Source organism: Callorhinchus milii, unplaced genomic scaffold (genome assembly GCF_018977255.1).
Source record: "Callorhinchus milii isolate IMCB2004 unplaced genomic scaffold, IMCB_Cmil_1.0 Scaffold25, whole genome shotgun sequence".
Taxonomy (NCBI): domain Eukaryota; kingdom Metazoa; phylum Chordata; class Chondrichthyes; order Chimaeriformes; family Callorhinchidae; genus Callorhinchus; species Callorhinchus milii.
The window spans coordinates 4,039,035-4,065,315 of NW_024704766.1; the positions used below are offsets into that span (position 1 = coordinate 4,039,035).

At 39.5% G+C, this 26,281-nt stretch overlaps 1 protein-coding gene across 1 annotated transcript in view; it reads right to left on the reverse strand.

The window, feature by feature from the left end:
- LOC103180318 overlaps positions 1 to 23,897 on the reverse strand; it is a 39,852-nt gene extending 15,955 nt beyond the window's left edge. The window contains exons 1-23 of the mRNA XM_007896104.2: positions 23,817 to 23,897; positions 21,287 to 21,338; positions 20,277 to 20,439; positions 19,263 to 19,350; positions 18,681 to 18,737; positions 17,695 to 17,821; positions 17,329 to 17,411; positions 16,413 to 16,507; positions 15,232 to 15,294; positions 14,638 to 14,692; positions 13,331 to 13,496; positions 12,675 to 12,711; positions 11,369 to 11,594; positions 8,506 to 9,380; positions 8,079 to 8,187; positions 4,880 to 4,999; positions 3,683 to 3,763; positions 3,014 to 3,135; positions 2,540 to 2,666; positions 2,051 to 2,176; positions 1,618 to 1,719; positions 1,283 to 1,369; positions 433 to 500 (exon numbers count right to left, since the gene is read on the reverse strand). Of these exons, the coding sequence (XP_007894295.2) occupies positions 433 to 500; positions 1,283 to 1,369; positions 1,618 to 1,719; positions 2,051 to 2,176; positions 2,540 to 2,666; positions 3,014 to 3,135; positions 3,683 to 3,763; positions 4,880 to 4,999; positions 8,079 to 8,187; positions 8,506 to 9,380; positions 11,369 to 11,594; positions 12,675 to 12,711; positions 13,331 to 13,496; positions 14,638 to 14,692; positions 15,232 to 15,294; positions 16,413 to 16,507; positions 17,329 to 17,411; positions 17,695 to 17,821; positions 18,681 to 18,737; positions 19,263 to 19,350; positions 20,277 to 20,439; positions 21,287 to 21,338; positions 23,817 to 23,897 (3,110 nt within the window). The remainder of the gene's footprint in view (positions 1 to 432; positions 501 to 1,282; positions 1,370 to 1,617; positions 1,720 to 2,050; positions 2,177 to 2,539; positions 2,667 to 3,013; positions 3,136 to 3,682; positions 3,764 to 4,879; positions 5,000 to 8,078; positions 8,188 to 8,505; positions 9,381 to 11,368; positions 11,595 to 12,674; positions 12,712 to 13,330; positions 13,497 to 14,637; positions 14,693 to 15,231; positions 15,295 to 16,412; positions 16,508 to 17,328; positions 17,412 to 17,694; positions 17,822 to 18,680; positions 18,738 to 19,262; positions 19,351 to 20,276; positions 20,440 to 21,286; positions 21,339 to 23,816) is intronic.
- Positions 23,898 to 26,281: the final 2,384 nt, after the last annotated feature.

A 26,281-nucleotide genomic window follows, 5' to 3' on the forward strand; every position in this document is an offset into this window, starting at 1 on the left:
AATTCTCCACACAATTTCTGACATTACAATTTAGACACCACACTACAAATTGGGACAGGATTCAGAGAAAGCGACAAGGATGATCTAGTGATTTAAGGCTCTGAATTATGAAGAATGCATGAATGCAGTTTGAAACATTGACTGTCCAGCGCCTTGGGACGTCCTTCTGATGTGAACGTCGCTATACAAAGTAATTTTGTTGTTGTATTTGTTGATGTGCAGGATGGAAACAAAATATTTTATTGTGATCTGGCCAGTCGCAAATGTATTTTGAAATATCTAAAATAAAAATCTTATTTTGAAGGCATCCCAAAATAGATTTAAAGAGAAGCATAAACAGAATTCACATCTTTATAAAGCTGGATAACAGAAATACTGAATTTTTCAACACCCAAAAAATTGTCAGGCAACTAAAAATATTCAGAAACTTACTTGCTAGAGGACTGCTTAGCACCTGTGCTTTGGCTATTTTTCTTTTCTTTCGGCTTTGGAATTTCAATCTGGGAAGACAAAATGTAAATTTATCCAATACTTTAAATAAATGTTGAAAAATTAAATTAAGCGAGTGAATAAACTAATGTCTAAAATTCCCCTGAAAGATGTTTTCTTGCAAACACTAATATGGTGACTAATACTCTGCAGGAAATTATTGCAAAACCAAAACTATGTGGCTTTAGCTGGTTAAATTCCAGCAGCCCCCCAACGCACAAGCATTGCCTGATGCTTTCCAGATTTTCATAAGGGTGCATCACCCCTGAGAGCGTCTAGCTTAGGTGATAGCACTCTTGCCTCTAAGTCAGAAGGATATGGGTTCAAACTCCACATCTGGACTTTAAGCTCGCACAGTTTAGGTTGAGACTCCAATGCAGTTCTGCAGAGGTGGTGTGCTTCAGATGAGACTTTAAACTAAGGTCCCACCTGCCTATTCAAGTGGACGTTGAAGATCCCATGTCAAGACTCGAAAAGTTTCTCCCGGTCTCCCAGCCAACAGTCGCCCCCCAAAAAAATATTGGTCATTTTATGGCAGTTTGTGGGACATTGTCATGGGCAATTGGGCTGCCACATCTGCAAACAAATGCACACAAGTAAATCCTGTTGGAAAATGTTTTGGGAAGTCCTCTGGAAAGTCCTCCCGGTGTGCAATTATACTCCATGCCAGAAATTCCCATGCATTGGTGGCACAAATATAGGCTACTTTAGTTTGTATAGGTTGAGACTCTAATGGGCAATGGGTTTCCACATGTGTCAGATGCACAGCTGACCGAAAAAAATGTAAGCTTACAATCTTATGACGAGAATCCTGAAAAATGTCCACTTTCCAGATGCAGCCAACACAGTCTGGTGTGTGGCAATTAAAGCCAAGGATTTCCTATAACAAAAGCAAAATGTAATTTGTGAGCATTTCCCTGTTTGGGAGGCAAAATAAAGTATTTTGACCATCAAAAGACAAACAAGTTCACTTTCTCCAGCTTACTCTCTATGTTTCTTAACCTTTTAGAATCTTCTAACCAGTGCTACCCCATCAACATTGTAATAACTAAATGAAAAGTTCTCCCTCTTAATTCTTCAAACTATACAATAAAATGAAGAAACAATTTACAATGTACAAGTACACACCTTTTCTATTTTGTCTTGGAATGCTTTAATTTTGCAGCGCTTCCAGCAGTATATGTGATACTCAATGCGACAATTCTGACTGCAATGCACACGAACAAACCCCTTCAGATACAAAATGAAGGAAAGGACATGTAAATTGAACATTGGGAAAAGGGTTACGAACAAAACTGACATCTTACATCTTCATTAAAAAGATGATTCAAATCTGACATTATTGAAAAAAAAGTGTAACATGACGGATCAATTATATATAATGTATAACTGACTTGAATGGAACATTCGGATTAAGAACATTTGGATATAACGTCAACCATTATACTGGTGATATTTGTGATACGATCATAGGGAAGACGGTTTTAGATTTAATTTTACTTTTTAGGTCAAAAAAATCTTACATTCGCATGAACCACTGCATAAATCAAAAAACTCCTACCTTGAAATCCGGATCAGATCTATAAATATTACATTTGATGTTGTGCATATGACACAACTCATAATGACAAACGGCATCAGGGCGTGGGTGGAACCAACACTCTTTAAGAAGGGAGTCCAGCAGCTCCTAGGTTGAAATATAGTGCAAAAGATTCAAACCAAATGAATTTCACGGCTGCAAGTCTTTGCTTAAATAAATGCCCTGGTTAGAATCCCATTTCTGCTGATGGAAAGTCTGGGGTGAGAAGAATTACAGAGAAGAGAATATGATGTACCTGCTTTATCTACCAAGAATCGAGCTGAAAAGTTCACCAGATAGAAGCGCACGGTACAGAACGTTCTACTCAAACACAAGCTTATTTAATAGCCAGTTTGAGCATTATTCTGAAAATGTGCAGCAATACTAACACAGCCTTAAGTTATTTAACAACGGGTCTAGATTATCCAGTGTACAAGTTTACTCTAAAAAGGTATTATGAAGCTTTCTTACTTTGAGTACTCCATCCTTAGTTTCTTCAATAATTGTATCAGTGCTTGGCCACACCTGAAGCCCTGGGACTAAATTATTGTCAACCAGTGCAAGAGACTTCTCTAGCGTTGTCCTTGCTTCTTTATGTCTAAAACGAAAAGTAAAGATAATAATAATTATCCTTGCATTGTCATCGTCGAAACGTCGCACTGTGAAGTGGTGGTATTTTGTGGGTGCACAACATGATTAATGGATAAAGTAAAATGTATGATTCTTAAAATTAGCTAAAGTACAAAAACTAAACACTCTTCCTCCTCTTATCCTTGGATCAATCCCCATCTGATCAGGAAAGATGTGGAGCTCAAGCCAAATTCACATGCTACAGCATTTCAATTATTTCATCTTTCAATTTTGCTTTTAGAAACATGGAAAGATTGGGTTAAAAGCAAGAATAGTCCTTTACTCCAACAACTTTTGTGATTTGAACTGTATTACCTATTCCACTTGAGGTAGACACGGCTTAGACCATAATATGGTAGACAGATGAAGTGACGGAAATCTGCACCATTCAACTCTTCTAGCATTTTCATAAAATGCCGTTCAGCCTCCAAAATATCCTATGGAAAAGAGGTATAATTTGTTAATTAGCATCCTTTCTTTCAAAGCGTGTCACAACACCTGCTATAGTGTTGCAATGTTTCAGCATACTTTGCAACCAACTGTATTTTCACCATTGAAATAAATGTATTTTCATCATCTCTGAAAAACTACCTACTACACGTTGAAATCAAATGGCCCTGAATTAACTGAAATAAATGACCCTAAAAGAAACCCTTAAATCCTGAACCACAGGATTGCAGGTTAATCGTTGCATATCCTTCACCTTTCAACGATAACTGTAAAAGATACATCTCCCTAGTACCTTGTAGACTGGTACTCATTATACTGGGATTTAAACAATGCAACCATGGTCGAGTGCCAGCACAGCTAACTCCTAAAAATTGCAACAAAAAATAACCTGTGGATAAGATAGCCATTATAATTTTCAATAAGGAAAAAATACTGAAACAAAATTATAATTCTTTGCAGCTATTTGAATTTTTACAAAAACGGGCCTCTGTGGCAAGACCCTCTTTTTTCCTATATATAAAAATATAAACTCACCTGAATTAAGTTTTTCCCGAGGAAGGACACTCCACAGGCATACTGTATAATAATGTACTCCAGAGTCGTCAAATTATACACCTGTAAGGAAAAATCTTTTGAAATTCAGAAACCTTCAGACTCCTATATACAATATATATTTAGAGTGTCTGTCATGTCAGGAGGACATCTCAAAACACTTCACCCTCCTGGTTGGGCAACAAATGACCAAAGTGGAGTTCAGTTTACAAAAACACATGAACCCAAAGTAATTAAACATGCCGAAATGATACAGAACAAAAAAAAAGAATAAAGTAACCAGAATGTTATATTTGCATTGAAATAGTGTACATCATAACAACTTCACTGGCACAGCCTCAGCAACTATTACGAAATTAAGTCAATGATTCAGAAGACGTTTACCAGGAAAAAATTATATTGCTTCCTAAGAGCCATCATAGACTTGTGACAGTCTAGACTTAAAAACTAGACTTTATACATGAAATTCATTACTTCATCAAACCACAAGCAAAGTGGCCAGTTCCAACACTGAAACCATGCACCCTCACCCACAGCAGAAAGGAGGATAAAAAGTGATGAGGTGCGTACTGAAAATTAACCTTTCGCACCATTCAAAATCAAGGCTTTAAGTCAAGACTGCTGTTAGCATTGCTGTTAATTTCTATGCTGCAATAGAGAGCAAGAAAAGTATGCAGGTCTGGAATCACAGCAGCATAAGAAACATCTGTACAAACTGTTTCAAAAGAATTTTGGTGTAAAGTACTCCACTCGTCCTCAAGGGATTAAATCAAAAGAGCTTCAAAAAGTCACAAATGCAAGAATGTGCACTGCGGATCATGTTTTCTCTCAGCTGATTTCAAGCCGTTTCAGCATCAAAACTTGCTAACAACTGCCTGCTCTGAAGATGAACACAGAGTGATGAGTTACTGTCCAGACATGAGAGATTCCCTCACTGAGGTAAGTGTTCACCCGTCTCCAATAAAAAGTTTTTAGTATTTTTGAAAAATTCTGGTTACTCTCGTCAGAATGTTTAAAATAATGTTAACGGCTAAGAATTAGATTTCATTCATCATCGACGTGAAAAATAGTTTGTGACAGAACTCGCTCACTATGAAAAAGGTGTTGCAAATTTAAAAACAGATTGATTTTACGGTCTTCAAATATTTACCGCTCTAAATCTCCACACTGGAACTTTACCTTTTTCTCTTTTATTAGATTGAGTGCGTTCAGGTAGCTCTCCTGAGCACTCCTAAAATTAGAAGTAATCAAAGCTTCGGAGGCTTCTTTCAGTTTGCCTCTGATCAATCTTTCTTCCACCTGTGACAAAACAGGACATGTTAAAGCCTTAACATTTATCGGTAAACAGTTTAAATAAAAACTATTTTCGCTTTGATAACACGGGATTTTATCTTCAGCTCCTATTAAATCCCTATCCTAGGCCACTTCTTTTATTGAACCAATAATTTGCTGATCACAAAGGATCTGATACTATGATATCGGATACTGCTGTGCGTAATTAGCTGCCACATTTCACCCAGAAAATATACAGTCTACACTTTACAGTATGTCCTGTGAAGCGTTTTGAGACGCCTCGTGATAAGGCGCTGTATCAAATACAAGGATTATTATTATTATCTGTTCATGTTACTCTCCAGAAAAGTAAAGTTGGATTTATGCTGCATGTAACTATGGACTGCTATTCTGCTAATTGGGTGCTTTTAGTGAATTTTTATCCACCCCTCCAACCCACTCCCATATGCTCAATTCTGAAGTTCACAATCCAGAGCCCAAAGCACCAATTTCCAAATTTGTGATCACAGTGCTGCACTGATAGTGAGCAGGATACTGACATTTCAGCAATGAAAAACTTAAAAGGTTATTAACCTGAAAAGCTAACTGTTTAAGATCGAGCAAAATAGTCCAGAACATACACATCAATGATAAATTGACCACAGTACAGAACATTGCTTCTCAATGCAAATGTTGCCAAGAATTAGCATTTGCAACCTTTGCACTGTTTATATTGCAAGATGCTTCAGAACTAGTCAGATATCCCCAGTGCTGCGATCTTACCTGATTTATTGTCATTTATATTGTTACACTGCTGCTGAAATAAATCCAGAGCCCTGGAGATAATTTGTGAAGAACACATTTTCACTAGTCCCAATCTTGCTTAATCTCTGGAAGAAGACCAGTTAACCATATCATACCTAAACTACATTTCAAGGCTGTTTCAGCAAGTTGAAACCTCAGCTTCGCTCTCACAATTTGCTCTTCACCACCACCAGAAACAAATCTCACTTTTATATTGCAGAATTGACTTTGACAACACTGTCGCAAGATAAATGTGTGTTGGTATACATTATTTCTACAATACATTTTTTTCTTTTCAGCAAGTGATTATTTTTTGGATCAGCCAGGTGGATGTGAATCAACATGCTAAAGAGTATCCAAACCACAGAGAGTTCCCCATTTGTATTCCACCTACACATTGTAATTTCCTCAAATACAGAATACACCCTGCTTACCTAATTCCAGAGAATATTAGTGTGCGGATATTCCAGCTAAAATATTCCAGGAATTTAACCAGTTAAAACACGCACAGCTCTTCATCGAGAGCAATACCTGGATAACTTCCAGCAACTTCTACATCTAGGTACACCCTATCCATTAGGGATTTGGTTTGAAGGTTTAATAGGAGCCAAGTGGGAAGAATAGTATAGTCTCCCAATAATATGAGCCTCAAAGTTCAGTCCCTTAGCCAGTCTGGCTTGTCTGTCATCAGCAGTGCCCCAATGTACTGCGGAGCCACCTGGATCGGAAACTTGACAACTGAGAATGCCACTCTCTTGCCAAGTATGTCACCTTGCAACCGGCTCAGCTCCAAGGAGACCCTGTTTACCTCCTTGTAAACTTCAAACAGAGCTGACATGCAGATTCCTACGGACAGGATTACCTAGTGAGAAAGGTCTTTCAATCACTGCACTGAATCCTTCCAAAGAAACAGTGCTCTGTAGAAGCCTTCATTGTGGATAAATGGATCGGGATTTGAGGAAGTGCAGAACCTTTATAATTTTACCCAAAAGAAGATCTTCAATATTTAAAGAAAGATCATTTCAGGGATATGTGGCTGTAGACTTACAGAGCTGACCTTTGACCTTGGCACTTAGTCATCTCAATTGGAAGACACAGGAGTAGTTTTGAAATTTAGAATTAGTAAGACTTTGCATGCCTTTGCAACATAAAGCAATGTTGTGAGAAACTGCAGGGCACAAAGAATCACTTAAAGAAAAAAAAACACACACCCACTTTGTGGTTTTCAAATGTCACCAAAAAATACCAAAAGGGCACTTTGGTTTTGGTTGTCTGATGTCATTTGACTACATCACAAAACTTCCACCATGTCGGGTTTCCCTCAAATGAAGTGGGGATAGTTGTTTGGCATTTCAAGTTAACGCACAAGTTTCAGTTAACATTTGCATAGGTTGTGTCTGTATGCTTGATAAAAAATTGTGTGGGAGGGTGTCATCGGAGATCACTATATATACACTCACTCAGACAGACACACATGTGAAGCATTAAGCTGAAAACTTACAGTTCACAGCTGAATCTCCAAATGTGCGGATTTGCGAGGACTACAAAATGCAAGGAATGGTTAACACTATCCCAGTGGTAAGTAACTAAACAGTGTTTTAAGTTTCTGTCTTGAATTATATGAAATGCAATGGATGAATTTATAGCAAGTTATGTTGTGTACATACTCTATCTCTTTCCAATTACAGAAAGATAACCAGTTTAATGATTTTTTTAAAGAAGTATGTTCAGTTGACAATTGCAGTATTTTTACTGCGCAGAATCCAATGATTCAGTAATGGCATAAAACTACTACATTTATTTAAATCCTGAAGAGCCTGTTTCCTTGTTTATCGTTCTTCTGTAAATAGCTACTTGTACTGAATATCTGCCAACTGGCCATCCCATCAAAATCGTCATTCTTCACGATCGAGCTCCCAAAGTGATAGACAATTAAACCAAGAAGGAGTTAGCACAGCAACATCATATCATACACTTCTGGAGTACACAGAATCAAATCTGCTAGGAAGCTTCTGCCTTTAAAGATGACTTGTACCACCAGATCCTTTCCTTTAATGTTAACTTCCTGCAATTTATGCCAGTTATGTTGACTTCAAACAAATAATAATCCTTGCATTAGATATATCACCTTATCCCGTCTTTAAAATGTCTCAAAGCACGTAACAGTATTACACTGCAAATTGAATTGACTGTATATTTTGTGAGCAAAACACAGCAGCCAGTTGCGCACAGCAGTGTCCCACAAGCAGTCGTGCCAAAACAAGTTACATTTTGCCCGTTTTTCCCCTTTCAGTGTCCTTACCTCTAAAGTCGCTTCCCATTTTTTGTCGTTCTTTTCCTGCTGTACTTGCTTGGCCTCTTGACCCTTGCCATCATTGCTTGCACACTCTGTTTCAGCAGGCATTAGATTACTGTAAAAATAATAGATGTTCTTCTGAATATTTAAAAAAATACAACCTATTAAATGATTGCAATCTTCATGCAACAGTATGATTATAGCTGCATATGAATGAGAAATGCTGAATACAAGTAAAAGGCTTAGTTTGGATTGTTAACATTTTCAAAGGATAAGAAAGGATTAGATGAAAATCCTCCAACGTTTGAGTAGCTCAATGTCATTTGAGTTATATATGATAGGAACCGAACTAATGTCTGGTAAAGGAACAATGGAATGTGTATAAAATAGCTATAATCTAGAGAGTAAGGGGTTTTCTCAGTCAATTTCTTACCTTTCATTAACTGCCTGAGGTGCTGTTGGTGACGTCAGCGAGGGTGAAGTGTTTCCAGGATCCAAGTCGAACCGTGGCCTGGCTTTCCTTGGATCTATATCAGACAATAAATCCTTCTCATGACCTACTTCAGATGACAAAACAGCTGTCCCACCGTCTGCTTCAGAGGACAGGACACCGTTACTAGAATCCACCTCAGATGTTGACGAGATATCCTTCCCAGATTCCACATCAGACGTCGACGGGATACCTTTCCCAGAATCCTCATCTGACGATGACTGGATACCATTCCCAGAATCCACATCAGATGTTGATGGGATAGTTTTCCCAGAATCCATATCAGATGTTGAGGGGATATTTTGTCCAGAATCCACATCAGATGTTGATGGGATATTTTGTCCAGAATCCACATTAGATGTTGATGGGATAGCTTTCCCAGAATCCACATTAAATGTTGATGGGATAGTTTTCCCAGAATCCACATCAGATGTTGAGGGGATACTTTTTCCAGAATCCACATCAGATGTTGAGGGGATACTTTTTCCAGAATCCACATCAGGCGTTGACCGGATACTTTTTCCAGAATCCACATCAGATGACAGGACAGCTTTGGCAGGGTCCACATCAGATGACAGGACAGATTCCAGAGGAACCACATCAGCCTTTATGGGAATTTCAGATTTCACATCACTGGAAGGAAGTGAAAAACGTCCTTTCTGCTGTTTAGGTTTCAAAGTTGCATCCGATTCAGCGTCAGAAGCATCACATTCAGATAAGGCGCTCTTATAGCCTCGACCTTGGGTTGAATCAGTACTGTAATCTTTGTCAGACTCAGAGCCATCATCGTCTTTGAAGTCTAAAGGCAGGAAGGGAATCTGTGGAAAAATGTGTTAAAAAAATACTTTTTGAATAATATATACATATTTCATTTACAGTCGAGAACAAAATAAATAAGATACATAGATTTACAAAGGAAGCTTAAATTTTTTTTTAAAAACTCAATTTGCTTCCCTAAAATTGTATTCTAATTAGAATTGTAAGGCAAGTTCTCTAACCAATATGCAACAGGATTCCATAACCTTCCTGAGTGGCTTCCAAACCGAACCTTGTAATGAGTAAATACGCCATAACAGCTTCTTGTTGTAACAGTGTTTCAGGCTTCTATACAACTTGGATTATTTGTCTGCTCCCGTCAGGCAGATAGCAATCAATAAACCCGAACAGGGAGTGCCAGCAGGCTATTTGAATGTATTGCAGCCAAGCTTGATATTTTATTTTGGCATAAGTACAAGCACATTTCCAGCAGAGGTTACTAGATAGCAATCACAAAGACAAATCCTCATTTACTCTGCAAAGCAAAATGAAAATCTCCAGCTTCGTCACACTGGATTCAATACACCAATGCTGCCTGTGGGTGTTAATGCTGCAATGATACGGGTTTTTGCAATGAAATGACCCTGATCACAACAGCATGTACACTCTTTGGTAACTACCATCACTGGTGATCATTACAGACCTGGAAGGAAAAGAGCAGCTACATCCGTGAAGAGGCAACTCAATCTGAAATTTCCAAAGTGTCTGGAAAGTGAATGCTGTCATATCGGGGTTTGTGCACATGTGAACCTTAATTTGGAAGCATTTAACTTTACTGGCCAAATTTCTCAATCAGGACAGAAAAAATAATAATAATCCTTGCATTTGATATAGCGCTTTTCACGTCGGGAGGATATCCCAAAGCGCTTCACAGAACACACTGTAAAGTGAATTGACTGTATATAAAACAAATATTGTTTTTTTCAAAGCCTATTTCTTTTGCTTTCCAGGCAGGTCAGGGCGAAACCTTGGGCAAGTTTCCTTACTCCACACGCCTAATAATAATCCCTCCAAAAACAAAAAACAATAATAAATTGGTCACTTTCAATCTACGACTGTTTGTGGGACATTGCTGTGCGCAATTGGCTGCCGCGTTCGCCCACAAATATACAGTCAATTCACTTAACAGTGTGTTCTGTGAAGCGCTTTGGGACGTCCTCCCGACGTGAAAAGCGCTATATCAAATGCAAGGATTATTATTATTATATATTTTGTGGGTGAACGCGGCAGCCAATTGCGCACAGCAATGTCCCACAAACAGTCGTAGATTGAAAATGACCAATTTATTATTGTTTTTGGTTTTGGAGGGATTATTATTAGGCTCTGTGTGGAGTAAGGAAACTTGCCCGAGGTTTCGCCCTCTGCCTGAAATTGAACTCAGGTCTCTCACTTGCAAAGCGAGTGCTCTAACCACTGAGCTACAGGACTCCATATGTAAATAAAGTAGATCAATAAGTCACAGCAAATGGATAAGAGTGCCAATGCTCGGGTTCAGCCAATTAATCTCTGACCATGGATTAAAATCATTGCCTTCCTGGTTTGTGTGGCTTAGTTGAATGCCCTGTTGTAGTTACTCAAGAGTCAACAGGGGGAAAACTTGCTCCAGGAGATAAGTAACAATGCTACTTTGCTTGCCATTTACTTCCACACAGGAGATACAAGCATTTGTTCCTTGCGTGCACTGATTTTCTTCAACAGAAATAGCTGCAAAAGCAAACAGCCTAAACAGATGGAGCCAGATATCAGAAGCCTTTGCCAGCTAAAATAAGTTCCTTTTTCCCCCCCAATTTCTTGGCAACTGTGATGAGTTGTTCTCGATACAGGTGACTAAATACAAGTAAAAATGAGGCGGTCGTTTGGCAGGTAAGTTTATGAAGATAATCAGTTTACTCATATCAGTTAACTTATTAACCCAGTAAGAAAATTAGAACGGTTACGTTTTAAAATCCAATTAACTAATACATCTAACCCCATCTTAAATCAAACTTACCCCCATAAATGATGTTTGATCATCCAGTTTCAGATCAGGTTGTCCATTGTCTTTAACCCAAACACCCGCATCCTCTACTGCAGGAATCGCATCTTCATCATCTTCATCTGTAATAGATTCACCATCTTCCTCCTCCTCCTCCTCGTCTTCATCATCGTCCTGCTCCTCTTCCTCATCTGTTTTTTCTGAATCAAAACAACCATCTGCGGAACTTTGGTCTTGCCCACTAGGTACAAACAATTAGCCTCATGAATTATTTGAACACCATGTCCTATTTTGGTTGCCAAGAAGGATATAGTAACAACTGAGAAAATACAATGTAGATTTACCGGGATGAAACCAGGGCTAGCAGGATACACTGAACAGAGTTAGGAACTTCTCAGAACTCTCCAAGAGGACAAACAGTATTTTACCACCTGCTTTCCTGAAGGTGCTAATATTCGTGTCCAGTTGCCTCACTTTTTTTGCCCTGGAGAAGAGACTTCTGTTTAAACTTATAAAAGGATTTGATAAGTTAAGCTTAAATAGGGTATTCCAACTCGTTTGCGAGTCCTTAACTAGGATACACAAGTATAAGATAGCAATGAAGAAATTCTAAAGCAATTTAGAAGAATCTTCTTCCCTCAGATGGTAATGTTGAACTTGTTGTCTGAAGTGGTGGTTGAAGTAGTTAGTGAGGATGTATTTAAGAGGAAGCCAGATATACACATGATAAGAGAATGGAGCATAGGCGTAAAGACTGAGTGGAGACCCATGTGGAGTTTAAATACCAGTGGACTAGTTGTGACAAATGGTCTGTTTCCATGCTATTATATTTATGTTATTATGTAAAACTTCTCAGAACTATGTCAGAGAGGACAGTGTTTCTCCTTTTGTGAAGGTGTAATATTAGGGGACAGTTTCCTCATTCACTTTCATCCGGTAACTCACGCAAGTCATTCTTCTTCAGCACCTTGGGAAGTACTCCCAATGTGAAAGGCGCTAATCAAATGTAATCTTGTTGTTATTGTTGTTCTTATGTGAGCCTGGACAATGGGCTCTTAAAATGAGGGTTTCACAGTTGAGTCCAATCTAGTTTGAAAAAGACATCCACACACATGTATTTTCCAGTAGCCACTAGATAATGACCAGAAGCAGGTTGATTTATTCCTTCCCTAGTTGAAAGGCACTAAGACCGATGGTGGGTATTTCCAAGTGCTGACACAGCCCAGCCTAGTCAATTGAACCATTAACCTCTGGCCTGTGTTATAAGTGCCTATTACAAATGATTAACCAAACTTGGAAAAGGATTCTGAAATGTAATTACCTTGTGTTAGATTTTTCCCAGGTCTCCATTTGCTTTTCTGAAACCAAAAAAAGTAAATTATTATTAAATACAAGCACAGAAATCTAGACACGAAAGCCTGTATAACAGAGGTTGAATTGCATTCGACCTCTTAAGAAAACAGCAAACAATTTGCTTAGCAAGCAGATCCGAACATTAAAGCTGGCTACCAAGCCCTGCCAAGTTACAGGTAAGTGTTCTCTCCTCACACATTAGATAATAAAGTTCTGCTTAACCACTTATTTGAACAACAGTGAAAGCCAAATTAGTGCTGAGATTTTTTTTAAATAATTGGAAATGAACCAGTAAATCCTTTTCCAAAAGCACTATACCTAGGATGAGATTAGTTTCCTTTGAAGCTAATCAGGGTCCATGCTGCAAATAGTTACTTCCTCAACTGCTGAATTCTTTTGGTCAATAGAATCAGTGATACAATTCACAAAGTTGGTCATTCCTGCCCGATATAGATCATTGTTACCAGAATTTTAACACGGATCCAAGTTTTAAATACAAAATTTGATCATAACAACAATGCTACATGTTTGCGCTAAAGTGATTTCATATTAAAAAATCAATCATTCACCATTTCTGTACAATGTACGTTTTATGGACAGATACAAAGTAAAGGCTGTGCTAACCTTTCTGTGAAAGTTCCTGCTCAGTTTGAATCAGCTCTTGCTGTTCTATCAGCCCTTTCACATTCAGCCCTTTCCACTGACATACTTGAATTGCCACAGAATTGGCTTTCAATGCACGAATAAACCAGCCTTTTCCACATAATGCTCCAGCGTATAAGTAATGACCCTAAAAAGGAAAAAAAAATCAAAACTACTTTTTAATAAAGTGTAATTTATGGGGAAAACATTCCTCTTTAATTCTGAATTCTTTACAAATGTGGAAATCAGGTTTCAGTCTCATAGCCTTTAGGTTGGTACATATCTGCAATCAATCGGACCATATGTGGTTATGAACTTAGCACAGAACAAGGGTCCAAAGTACATAAAAGATGCAATGGTACAATGGGAAAGAAAAATCAGTACAATGTACACTCAAAGTAAAAGACACCCTTGAGACAAGGCAAGCCAGCTAGTTATTCTTTCAACAAGGTTACAAGTTGTAATGGAGTAGATTTTTTTAAATTCAGTTTCCAGGAGTATTTCAAATTAGTAATATCCAATTCACCTCTATTTGATTACCTCTCCGCAGTCAATGCCAGGAATAGGGCACCAAGACACAACCAAATTATTTAGTGCTACAGGCATCTCATTTTAAGTTTTTTTTTGGGGGGGTCAGCCAGTTGTCTGATATAAGTGGAAACCCATTAACATTTTTAGGCGCAGGTTGGCAAGAGCCAAGGGTTGGGGGCTTCAAAGTGTGCGCTGGGGTAGCTGTGGGGTCTAACCAGCTAAAACCACATAATTTGCCATTGATATTGCTCTCTGGCAAGCTTTCCCGCTGCTTGTCCAGCTGGGACCGCCCCACCCATTAGAGTTTTGGCTTGATGGGTTAACAGGAGCTGAGTGGGATGACTTCCTTCCCCCAGTGACTGGTCTTGCCGATGAACCAGGCTGGCTGGCTGTCCTCAGCATTGCCCTGTAATACCGTGGAGCCCCCTGGCTACAGAGGGATGGCTCGATTCCGACATTCCGTTGCCAAACATGTCACCTTGGAGCCAGTTCAGCTCCAAGGAGACCCTGCTTAAATTGCATTTTAACAACATTGAAAATTATTGGGAAATCCAGTAAATACATTCCTCTTAAAAGAGAGAACAACAATTTGCCAAAATGCAATCAGATAAACCACCAACACCACATGTTGGATTTATTGGACTGATCTCTAAGCAGTAGATACTGAAAAATCATCCAACTTTGGTTTAACTGTGAGACATCAGCTCAAAGAGAATTCTGTCTATCTCAGTTATTGGAAAATCCCAAGTCATACCTACCTCTATGGAATGAGGCCTTAAGACAATGCACCGTTTGGCATCACTCCAGCCTTTTCTGTTAAGCACAAAACAGCACAATGTAAAGTACAGTATTCAAATACAGCAAAACTCAGATTAGCATACCACCACACATCCATTTAGAATTTTAATGAATGCAGTTAAACTGCATAGACATTTACAAAATGAATGAATTAACTGGGCTGAATTATTTCAAAATGTAGTTTTACTTTAAGCAACAGAACTAATTCAGTCTTTCTTCTCAGATCTATAAAAATAGGTTTATATAATGATAAAATTATATCAATTTGAGGACATTTTAAAGAATACTTTATATGCATTTTGTATTTGTAAGGAAGTCGTGAAGAACTGCACGGCATCAAATCTTATCGAAGAGTTAAAATAAAGTAACCTACAAGGGTTCAAACTATATTTAGTTTAAAAATGCAAAGCAATACTATGGAGTCCTGATAGTTTCTGCCTGGAGCAGCTGGTTGACCTGAGACTGGAAGGCTCTGTGATTAAAACCCAAACAATACTTTTAAACACTTCGGGATTTTGAGGTCAATAAGAACGAGTACCATGCTTAAAACTTACTTAAATCGACACAACTGCAAATAGCAGTAGGATCTCTTCTCATACAGCAAATGGTCAAATGCACTGAAACAGGAAGAATTTGCACACATTAGTTCTCTAGTTGCTGTAATTGGATCATTATTACATAAATCAGTCATTTGAACAAATTAATAGGAATGCAAACGGAAGAAAACAAAATCCACAATTCAGATGGTCATAACTACCTATTGAAAATTGCTATGCAAATCTCCAATGGCTGTTGGTTAATAATAATCTTTGCTTTGATATAGTAACATCTTATGACGACTTTGAGATGTCTCAAAGCGCTTCACAGAATATATTGTAAAGTGAATTGACTATATATTTTATGGGTGAAACACGGCAGCCAATTGCACACATAAATGTCCCACAAACAGTCGTGGATTGAGTGACCAATATTTTTGGGTTAAGATAATGGCCGGAGAAACCACAACCTTTTTGGCAGATCATAAAGAGTTTTGGCAGATCGTAAAGAGCCACGATTCAAAGTAATAATTTAGCGGATCTCAGTCACAGTAGCAGTACGGTTGCTTCACTTGGCAGTATTCCCAGGATTGATCACAAAACAGTGGCCATTCCTAGAAAGGTTAGGTGTAGATTTTGGGAAAGGATAGAATTGGGCTCAGCTTTGGTGCTCTCCAAGCCATTTTCAGAATAGCTAAGGACCACACCACACACACACACACACACACACACAACTGGAGTAATAAAGCATTGAAGAGTTCATTAGAACTCTAGGGAATGGTGAAAGGAACTGTACAAATAAGCAGGGGATGTCAAGATGTCAAGAATACTCTTGATCATTCACTTGTGATATTGTAATTCACAATATTTACTGCAAGGGTTTCATTGGCATTTGCATTAGTTAACGCTGTGCTTGACTAGCATCCTGAACTCAATGGGAATGGATGCTGTTTGCAGCATATCTGTAAACAAGGCACTCTATCCGTTTTGCTCCACCGTGCCACAACCTCCTACATTGTTTCCCAAATGTACCTGCACAAAATATTCCCATTCACCCAATAGGTTTCCCATTACAAGTGGGAATTATGCAGTCCCTCTGCATCTCTTACCTTTCCTCAAGCTCCAACATGCACGACTTAAGTACTCCGGGATGCTAACCCGGTTGAAGAGCGCTATATAAATGCAAGTTGTTGACTTACCACACTTTTATTGCCTCATCCAAAGACTTTATTGCTGCTTTGTAGTGCTGCCTTTTCATTTCAGTTTGCCAATGTTCATTAAATATTTTTGCTTGCTGATCAGAAAGAAACAAAAAGAAAATGCTGAAATTTGAAATGGTGAATCTCTCCCAAATTAAAAGTTGATCAAAGCAGTTGACTCTGAAATGTAACTGAATTCAGCTGAAACAAACATTCAGATTGCTAAATAGCCAAACGAGACCACTGTTTTCATTTACAAATCCTTCTCAACTTAACTGAACATGACTACTAAAGGTCTTGCAGCAGTGTTAAGGTTGTGGTTTTTTTCTTATGTAAACACAAACTGCTAGGTAAATTCCACCTTTTGAATGTCGCTGAAAGCCTTGAAGATGAATAATTTAAATATTCAGTGATACGGAACAAACGCATTTAAATATTAACTCGAAAAAGTGGGTTGTGCTCCATGAAGAAAAGCTCTGAAAATAATTTAAACATTTTTTAATAAAAAATAAATGTGTATTGCAGCTTCACTGTTCCTGACTTGTATTCAAAACTGCGATGGATATCGTTTGCGGCACATCCGTGAACGATGTCTACCTTGCCACACCCTGCCACAGTATCCTTTCATTTGTGCTGTTGCCTCAAGGTACCTGCACACAATGCTCCCATTCAAAAAGCACGCTTAGTATTATAAGTGGGATGCACGCAGCCAAGCCCTAACTCTTTCACCTTGAGCCTCCAGAGGCTACAAAGCAGTACACAAATCAGAAGGTATTAATAACTGAGCATTGCTCTGCAGCCTATTTTGTAGCTGTACTGGTTCCATGTGGGTTGCAGGATGGGCAGTGCATCTATCCATACACATACGCAGACACCATATATGCTGCAACATGCTCTTACATTTACTTCCGCTTACCTCCTCTTCCTCAAAGCACTGATCTTCAAATTTTTCCAACAGGTCATTATGATCTATTGAGTATTGGTTTATGTGATTGAAATCTGCAAAAACACAAAAGTTAAGATAACCTTACACCAAAATGGGCCAAAAGAATCAGGACCAACTAATGGAAATGAACTGCTAAACCCAAGACTGTAAAGGTGAAAGTCAAACATTATCATCATTTTTAGTTTTTAAAAACTAGGATTAAAACAGACCACCTCTCATGTCCAAGTGAACAAAAGCACCAAATTGGGGCACCATTAAGCGATACAAATCAGAAGTTTGTAGGTTAATATTTTTCATATCCTCTTTTACAGAAAAGTAATGTATGGTGTTACTCACAATAGAGACCAGTTAGCGCCAGGGCTGTAGCCTTTTGCATTTGATTACCAAAAGTTAGCATTTTCCAGGCATCCCGAAAAAAACCATGCTCCTTTACCACTTTTATTGCCTCTTCCAAAGTGGAACACTTAAAAAGGAAGTAAGCTTTAATTATTTTGACCAAAACAAAAAGAAAAAAATGAATACCTAAATACTAACATTATGCATAAATCAAAGAGCTAATACAACAGAAAGCAGATCATTGCAAGCCACCCACATCAGAAAATCAAAGACGTTACTGCATTTTTCAGGTTAATCATTCAATATTCATATAAATCTTCTCCTTGCCCCATCCTTCAAAATCTCCTTTACTGTAGAGAGGGAGCCAGGCTGAGAATGCCTTGGCTTTTCAAGCTTCCAATTATAAATAACAGGTGTACACTGTGCTGGTGCCACTCCAGATAATCCATTTTACCACTCTGTGCCAAAAAACAATTAGCCAGCCATCAGGCCACCCGCAACATCATCACTTCCTTCTTTGTGCATGTAAAGATCACAAGAAATGACTTTGGTTACCTTCGTAAAGCTCCACACAATCACAGATGTTAGCAGAATCCAATAATAAGCTTTGTTTATAAAAGGAAGTGGACACTGACATTTTCTTATCTAAAAATCCTAAATATTGACATTATGCCATCCAAATCCAGTGTCACATTTCAAATCTTTTCTTGCTTCGAGACACTATCACACCACAAGATTTGAAATGCAGTAGCACATTTTAGACATTTTTGAATTATAGATTCGTCACACACATTGCAGACACTTAGTGGACTACCAGATTATTCTATTTTGATTAGTGTATTTTGCTGTAGAAGCTGCTAGACATATGTGTGTCCCAATGGATCTGAACTGATCTGAACTGATCTGAATTGTGTGTAAGTAAAATGACATCAATGAACGATAAATGTGACAGAATAAGAATTAAATTAAAAATGAGCTTTTCTTACCTGAACAAGGTTTTCACTAACTACACGAACAAACTTTATAAGCAATGGTCGCTTCAGCTGCAAAATAATTTAAAAATAAAATTAGTATTTTCAATAATAAATACAGATCAAATATTTTCCATGCAGGAAAGATGCGCAGTCGCCCTGGTTCCCAAAATGCAGGGAACTTAGTTCAGATCCATTGGGACATCAATGAGCTTTAAGGGGTCCTAAATGCTATTTTATTTTGAATTAACTTGCGATTATTAAAATTTACCCCAAAACAAACACAGCTTTTTCGAAAAAGGGTAAAACTTATTTTGTGCGCTGTACTGCAATTTTAAATGGTAATCCCAAAAGCTTCTTTATGAATACAAATATTAAAAACAGAAGAACTTGGAAGAAACGCTGGATCTTGCCACCTCTTTTTAGTAACAACTTGTATTTCTCGGATTGCTTCTTGGGATGCTGAGCAAACAACAAAGGGGAGGAATGGAGTTATGATCATCGGCTCAATCAAAGAAGTAGATTATTAAATATAATTTAAAAACGTAAAAGAGGGGGCAAGCTAGGGAGGTTGAGGGAGGGAGATCAGGTACTCACAGCATAAACCAGCAAGGCCCTGTGTGCAGATTCTAAGAGGTCTATGATCTTCAGTGTTTTGAGTTCAAGGTCCTGCAGTTCACCACATCTTGAATGAAAGAGGGAAAAACTGTCAGAAAAGTAAGCAATTCCAGAAATTTTATACACCGTGTCCGCATACCAGCGATTAATGGAAAAATATTTTTCCTTCCAATAAAGCTTCTTAATAATATTGCGCGAAAGAATTCCAATGCACCAAATGCAATTACAATAATGATGATACTTATGTTGCTTTACGGGTTTACTTAGTACTGCAGCAAGTAGCAGCTGCCAGCACAAAAAAATATTTCTCAATTGCAGCCTCCAGAGACTGTAACAACAAATCTTAAACAGTCACAGATGACCTTTGTTAAAGAGAGATTATGGTATTGCAGGTAACTCATTCCATCATCAACGGATTGAGAATTGAACTTCAGTTCAAAGTTCATCTAGATTCTTTGAAATTCAGGTGAAAACAAACGGTTTTAACGTGTCATGGTTCATAAAAAAAATTGGTCAGTGAATTTCTACTTCAGAGATCGAAACAAATGTTATGAGCGACATTACGTCAATTCAAAATTATAGTTTGAAAAACAGGCTAAAAGGTCGATACAGTAACAACTGCAGCAACAAACATGTCAGTTCTCAAACTGGGTTCAAAGCAAGATGTTCTTGGATGTTGAAGGAATTTACCCAAAACCTATGGTACAATGGTGAAATAATCGTTATTTTGTTTTTAGAAGGTTGCATACAAATTCTAACAATCAACTCCTTTTTGAACAAAAAAGGTTTTCAGCAGTTCAGTGATCCATTAATTTAGCCGTGTTAAGGCAGGTTAAGCCGCAAGTTCAGCTTAAATATTCCAATTCATCACATCCTCTCACATTTCACCACGTGCATCAACTTGTTGCACCTGCTTCTTCACATTTTTGTGCCAAACACACAAGAGTTTTGCAAGAAGCAGCAACTCATTGCAGCTGCTGTCACTGAACTTACTGCTCATTCTGGACGAGATCTGCCCGAGCAGCCCAGCTCCAATACCGTTTGTCTGGATGAGGTCTACCAAAAAGAATTGGGCTCAAGAGCTGCACTTTCACAGCATGGCAGTGTCTCTTCAAAACAGATGTCCTCAGATAACACCAGCTCTTTGGAATCAACACTGTAAACAAAAATAAGTGCTTGTGGAAAACAAAATTGCTAACTGGACGCAGGCTGATCCATTTCCAATACCTTTTCGAAACGCATGCCAAGTAGAGCCATATTGTACAGCATAAAATGCGCATGGAGTCCTGTAGCTGAGTGGTTAGAGCACTCGCCCCGCAAGCGAGAGGACCTGAATTTGATTCCCATCAGGGCGAAACGGTGGGCAAGTTTCCTTACTCCACACGCCTCTTTACCTAGCAGCAAACAGGAACCCGTTTGTTAGTTGAGCAGCGGATCGCTTTTCTGGGGGTAATAATTCCTTCAAAATAAATGATGAAAAAAATTTGTGGTCACTCAATCCACAACTATTTGTGAGACACTGCTGTGCGCAATTGGCTGCCATACTTCCCTCACAATATATAGTCAATTCGCCTTACAGCATATTCTGTGCAGCATTTTGAGACTTCTCGAAGATGTGATAAGGCGCTATATCAACTTCAAAGATTATTATTATTACTACACATTTATGATGTCAGTATTCCGACATCTAGCATACATTTTCTAGCTAAATGACCTTTTCACGACCGATACTGAATATCCTCTACAACTTTCGAAACACCCATTTTTCACAGAAATTCTCTTTTTATTTCTTCTAAAGTACCCTGCGGCTCCAAAAATATACTGAATTCATCATAATATATTGTAAAAAGCTAAAAAAATCCCAGTTAAATTGCTTCTTTAATGCATTGTCTGTTTCTGTAATCTTTAAGTATATCTCTCAATCACTTTTTACAGAAGGTTACTACACCATTGATCTCATTCTATTCCAGAAGTACAGAAAGAGTCTTTTGGATTTTACTTACCTTCTAAGCCTATGTGTGGAGGGTCAATCTGAGGAAACCATGGTCTTACTTCCTGAAATTACAAATAAATAATTATAAAACAAACTCAATTACTGTGTAAATGGATTATACTACACGTAAAATAGTTTAGCTTAAACTTTGCATATTTAACAAAAACTAAACTTACAATTATCTTCCCTATATAGAGCACACGATAGATACTCTGGCCCACGCCAAAAGACTGAAATATAAGAGCTCCTCAACAAGCTGCACACACATGCACACAGAATTGAAAAAGAATAAAACTTTAGTGATTTGATCTTCATTCCAGTCTAAACTAGCGTCGAGAACTGAAGACATTGACCACCAGATGATCATAAGTCTGCTTCAAATAATTCGAAAGATAACATATCAAATCACATTTACTGAAAATCTGGTAAACCTACATTCAGTCATCCTTATATTAGAAGCAAGTGTCTTGTCTGATCGGGGCCTTATTTTGAACTGTACAAATTCAAAAAAAGTGGGCATACCAGTTTGATGAATCAGATTGCACCATGAAAGTCTTACAAATATATTATACAGCAGCACACAATTCATGATTTTGTGAATCACAATCAAGTGTCACTTGTATGTAGAAATATATATTCTTTCTCTTTATTCTATGAATACAGTGTAATCCTTGCGTTGTTGTGACTGCATGTGTAGGCGAACTATTGGTAATACAATACTATGAACCACTTCTTTGAACTTTCCTCTCCTTCAAAAAACATACTTAACTTTCTCCTGTCCTAACTCGTTGTTTTCAAGGCTAATAAGGCTATGGAATTCCTCAGCTCCCAATGCATTTTCTCCCCCCTATACTCAACAAAGATTTAAACCACAATCTTGCCTTTATTTATCCAATGTAACTTGGCTAATCTTGTGCCCTGTTCTTTGACTCTTAGGTTCACACTATGTCGAATCAGTGCAGCAAATATTTTTTTCTCTGGCCAGCCGAGTGTCCGACACATATGGAAACCCATCACCACACCTAAGAGTATCCAAAGCAAACTGAGAATTTGTTGCATCCCACAGAGCCATGCAAATTCTAGAGATAAGATTGTTGCAATGCAATGCGCACTCTTTCCCTGGAAGGACACATCCTGCTCACCTAATTCCAGAAAGTATTTGACACAGCTTGGGGACCACCGGATTCCAGAGTACCTCTGGAGTGCTGCTGGAGTCCAACCAGCTAAAATCACACAGCTTGCCATCGACAGCACTGTCTTTAAGCTTTCCCACTGTTTGGCCGGCTAGGACAACCCTACACTTGGAGCTTTGGTTTGCAGGGTTAACTGCAGCGATGTGGGAGGATTTCCTACCCTTAGCGACTGGTCTGCCCTTCCAAGTCCTGCCGATGAGCCAGGTTGGCTGTGCTGATATCAGCAGTTCCCTGGAATACTGCAGACCGAGTGCTCCCAGCTACTTCTGTTTTTGTACTGCAAATCTGTCTGGTTCAGGAACTGGATTACCCAGGTATGGTGGTCCAAAGTTTACACGTGAATGGGGATAGGGGAAAGCGACCAAAGGAGCATCAAAGGGGAAGGGCTTAAGGTAGGTCCTGAAGGATTGGAGTGAGAGTGAGTAAATTGTAAAAATTCTGGATTGTATGGAGATTAATACATACATTTTGTTGAACAGAAGATAGTCTAGTTACTGAAACGTGGGAATCCACAACACAACATTAACACAATTTTAGGCCTGGCTTTGTTGGAAGCACTCTTGCTTGAGGTCAGAAAGTTGTGTGTTGCGAAGGACACTGCTGTGGCAAACTGGCTGCCACATTTCACCCATGAAATACAGTCGCTACACTTTACAGCATATCCTGTGTAAGGCTTTGAGACAGCTCGATGACGTGACAAGGCAGTATATCAAATACAATTATTTTTATTACATATCAAATTGCAGCGATTGAGAACTGCTAACGAGCTAAGACAGTCCCCAGCCGGGCACTGTAAAAAAGGGTTTTAAATCCATGCGCCTGCTGCTGATGAGCTCCAGTACGGGAAATGCACTTCACCCACAAAATATACAGTCAATTCACTTTACAGCGTGTTTAAAGTGAAGCGCTTTGAGGCGTCTCGAAGACGCGATAAGGCGCTGTATCAAATGCGAGGATTATTATGTGTGTGTATTATTATATCCTGTCCCCTAACATCTCGGGGTACGTCTCCTTATCGGAGTCCTGTAGCTCAGTGGTTAGAGCACTCGCTTTGTAAGTGAGAGACCTGAGTTCAATTCCAGGCAGAGGGCGAAACCTTGGGCAAGTTTCCTTACTCCACAGAGCCTAATAATAATCCCTCCAAAACCAAAAACAATAATAAATTGGTTATTTTCAATCCACGACTGTTTGTGGGACATTGCTGTGCGCAATTGGCTGCCGCGTTCGCCCACATACAGTCAATTCACTTTACAGTGTGTTCTGTGAAGGGCTTTGGGACGTCCTCCTGATGTGAAAAGCGCTATATCAAATGCGAGGATTATTATTATTATTATTATTATTATTAACCTCGTCAGACGAAACGATATCTGGTAAATCACAGGAATCAGACGAGGTGCAACCGTCGCTGTCCCAGACTTCGGCTTCCATGTCCGCAAACTAGGAAGGAAGGAGGGAGGGAGGGTTGGGGGGTGCGGAGGAGGGTTGGGGGGTGCGGGGGAGGGTGGGGGGTGTGCGGGGTTTCCCAGACGAGTTGATAAACAGTTCCTGTCTTAACCACGAGTCACCACCCAGCGGTTCCTGTGGGGGAGGGGAATAAAAAAAATTCTGTCATACCCCACAAGAACAAAAGATGGAAAAAAAAAGTAACGACCACGAAACCGACACAGTTTTTTCAACCGAGAGAGAGAGAGAGAGAGGGGGGAGAGGGAGGGAGGGAGAGAGTGGGAGGGGGGAAACGGAGATGGAGGGAGGGAGTGGGAAAGAGGGAAGGAGTGGGGAGGGAGAGAGAGTGGGAAGGAGGGAGTGGGAGAGAGAGAGACTGTAATTCAAAAGCAAACACGTTGCTCGGAGCGAACAAGTGAGACACCGTGCGGCCCTGACCCTCCCCGGGCCCGAGCTCAAGAGTCTCCATCGCAACCCCAACCTGGTGCCGCCGCCAACACAGAGAGAGGAGGAGGAGGAGCAGATGATGATGATAATTCCTCCACCGCCAACACTTTCCAAACCCTCCCCTCCCCTTTGCCCTTTACTCGTGACGTTATCCGTGTCTATCTCAGAGCGAGTCTCTCTCCGGTACGCCTCCCGCCTCACCCCCGCCCCCCGCTTCGTGTTTACCTGCGGTGAGCGACGTCCTTTCCGCGCGTCCAAACTCTGACCTCGCGCGTTGGTGGTTTTTTTTACAAAATGGCGGCGGCTCCTTTCCCCCCCTCCCTCCCGCCCCACTCCTCCTCTCGCGTAACGTCATCATCTCGCGAGGCCGCGCGCGGGGCACGCTGGGATTTGTAGTCCACCGGCCGACTCGCCTCGCTCGATGGGTGGTCACGTGATGGGAGGCAGTGGGTGGGCATAGCATGTATATATATGTTACTATATATATATATTATATATATGTGTGTGTATAATAATAGTAATAAGTCATCTCCGGGTTTCATTAGAGGGCCGTTATCACCTCGCCAAGACGCCTCGAAGCGCTTCATAACAATAGTAACAATAAATAATAATACTTGCATTTGATATAGCGCTTTTTCCACGCCGGCTCGACATCTGAAAAGCGCTTCACAGAATGTGCTGCAAAGTGAATCGATTGCATACTTGTGCACGGGCGAAACGCACACAACACCGCGAAGCGGGAGCGACCGTGTTGTGTTTTGCGGGTGAAACGTGGCAGGCAATTGCGCCCAGGGGTGACGCAACAGTCGTGGATCCAGCGACATGTTATTGTTATCGAGCACATCGATTCAGACAAATTAATGGCATTTTGTAGTGCACCAACTGTATATTTTGCAGGCAATAATTCAAGTAGGATATATTTCTAGAACTATCTGGATTAAGGACTTTGCAAGAGTCTTATTGTGTGGCAATGAACTTAAATCTAAGAAATCTCACCCATTCCTGCTTTAAATGCAATCAGAGAAACTAGTTTAGCCAGACCAGTTAGACCATTTTTTTGGGTGGAGGTCTAGAACCATAAAAATTCATGGCCATTCGGCCCTCTTCAGTCAACAGAAGATACTAACTACACTGGTAAAATTCCTCATGTAATCTGCAATTAATAAGTCTCCAGAGAATCTAGTTTACTCATTGACAACCTAAGGCATGTCATGGGTGTTGTCATTCAAGTATCTGGTGAGATGGATGATACATCTCAAATCAGAGATAAATATCTACTCGTATGAAGTGAAGCACATCATCTAACCCCAATCTCCACATTGTTAAATGGGCTACAGGTACAAGCTAACCTGCTTGGTGTGCAGACGTGAAAATGGAATCCAGAAGGGAAGGACTCCCTATCAATGTGTGCAGCACCTTCATATTGTAGTAACTTCGTTTCTGTCGTGTAGACTGACGTTAAGGATTACACTACAGAACTTACTCCCCTAAGAACAAGCCCGCCCACACAGGAGAGAATCCAATTTGATATTGCAACTAAACAAAATGTCAAGTGTTTATTTTAAGTGGTGACTATTTGCAACTCTTGCATTTGATGTAATAACAATCCATGCACTTGATATAGCACTTTCCATGTCTTCGACACCTCAAAGAGCTTCACAGAAGACTGTAAAGTGAATTGACCGTATATTTGTGGGCAAAACGCAGCAGCCAATTCCACACAGCAGTGTTCCACAAACAGTCGTGGATTGAAAATGACCAATTTATTATTGCTTTGTTTTGGAGGGATTATTACTCCTGTGTGGAGTAAGGAAACTTGCCCAAGATTTCGCTCTGCCTGGAATCGAACACAGGTATCTCGCTTGCAAGGCGAGTGCTCGAACCACTGAGCTACAGGACTCCGATATAAAGGCCTGTAGATG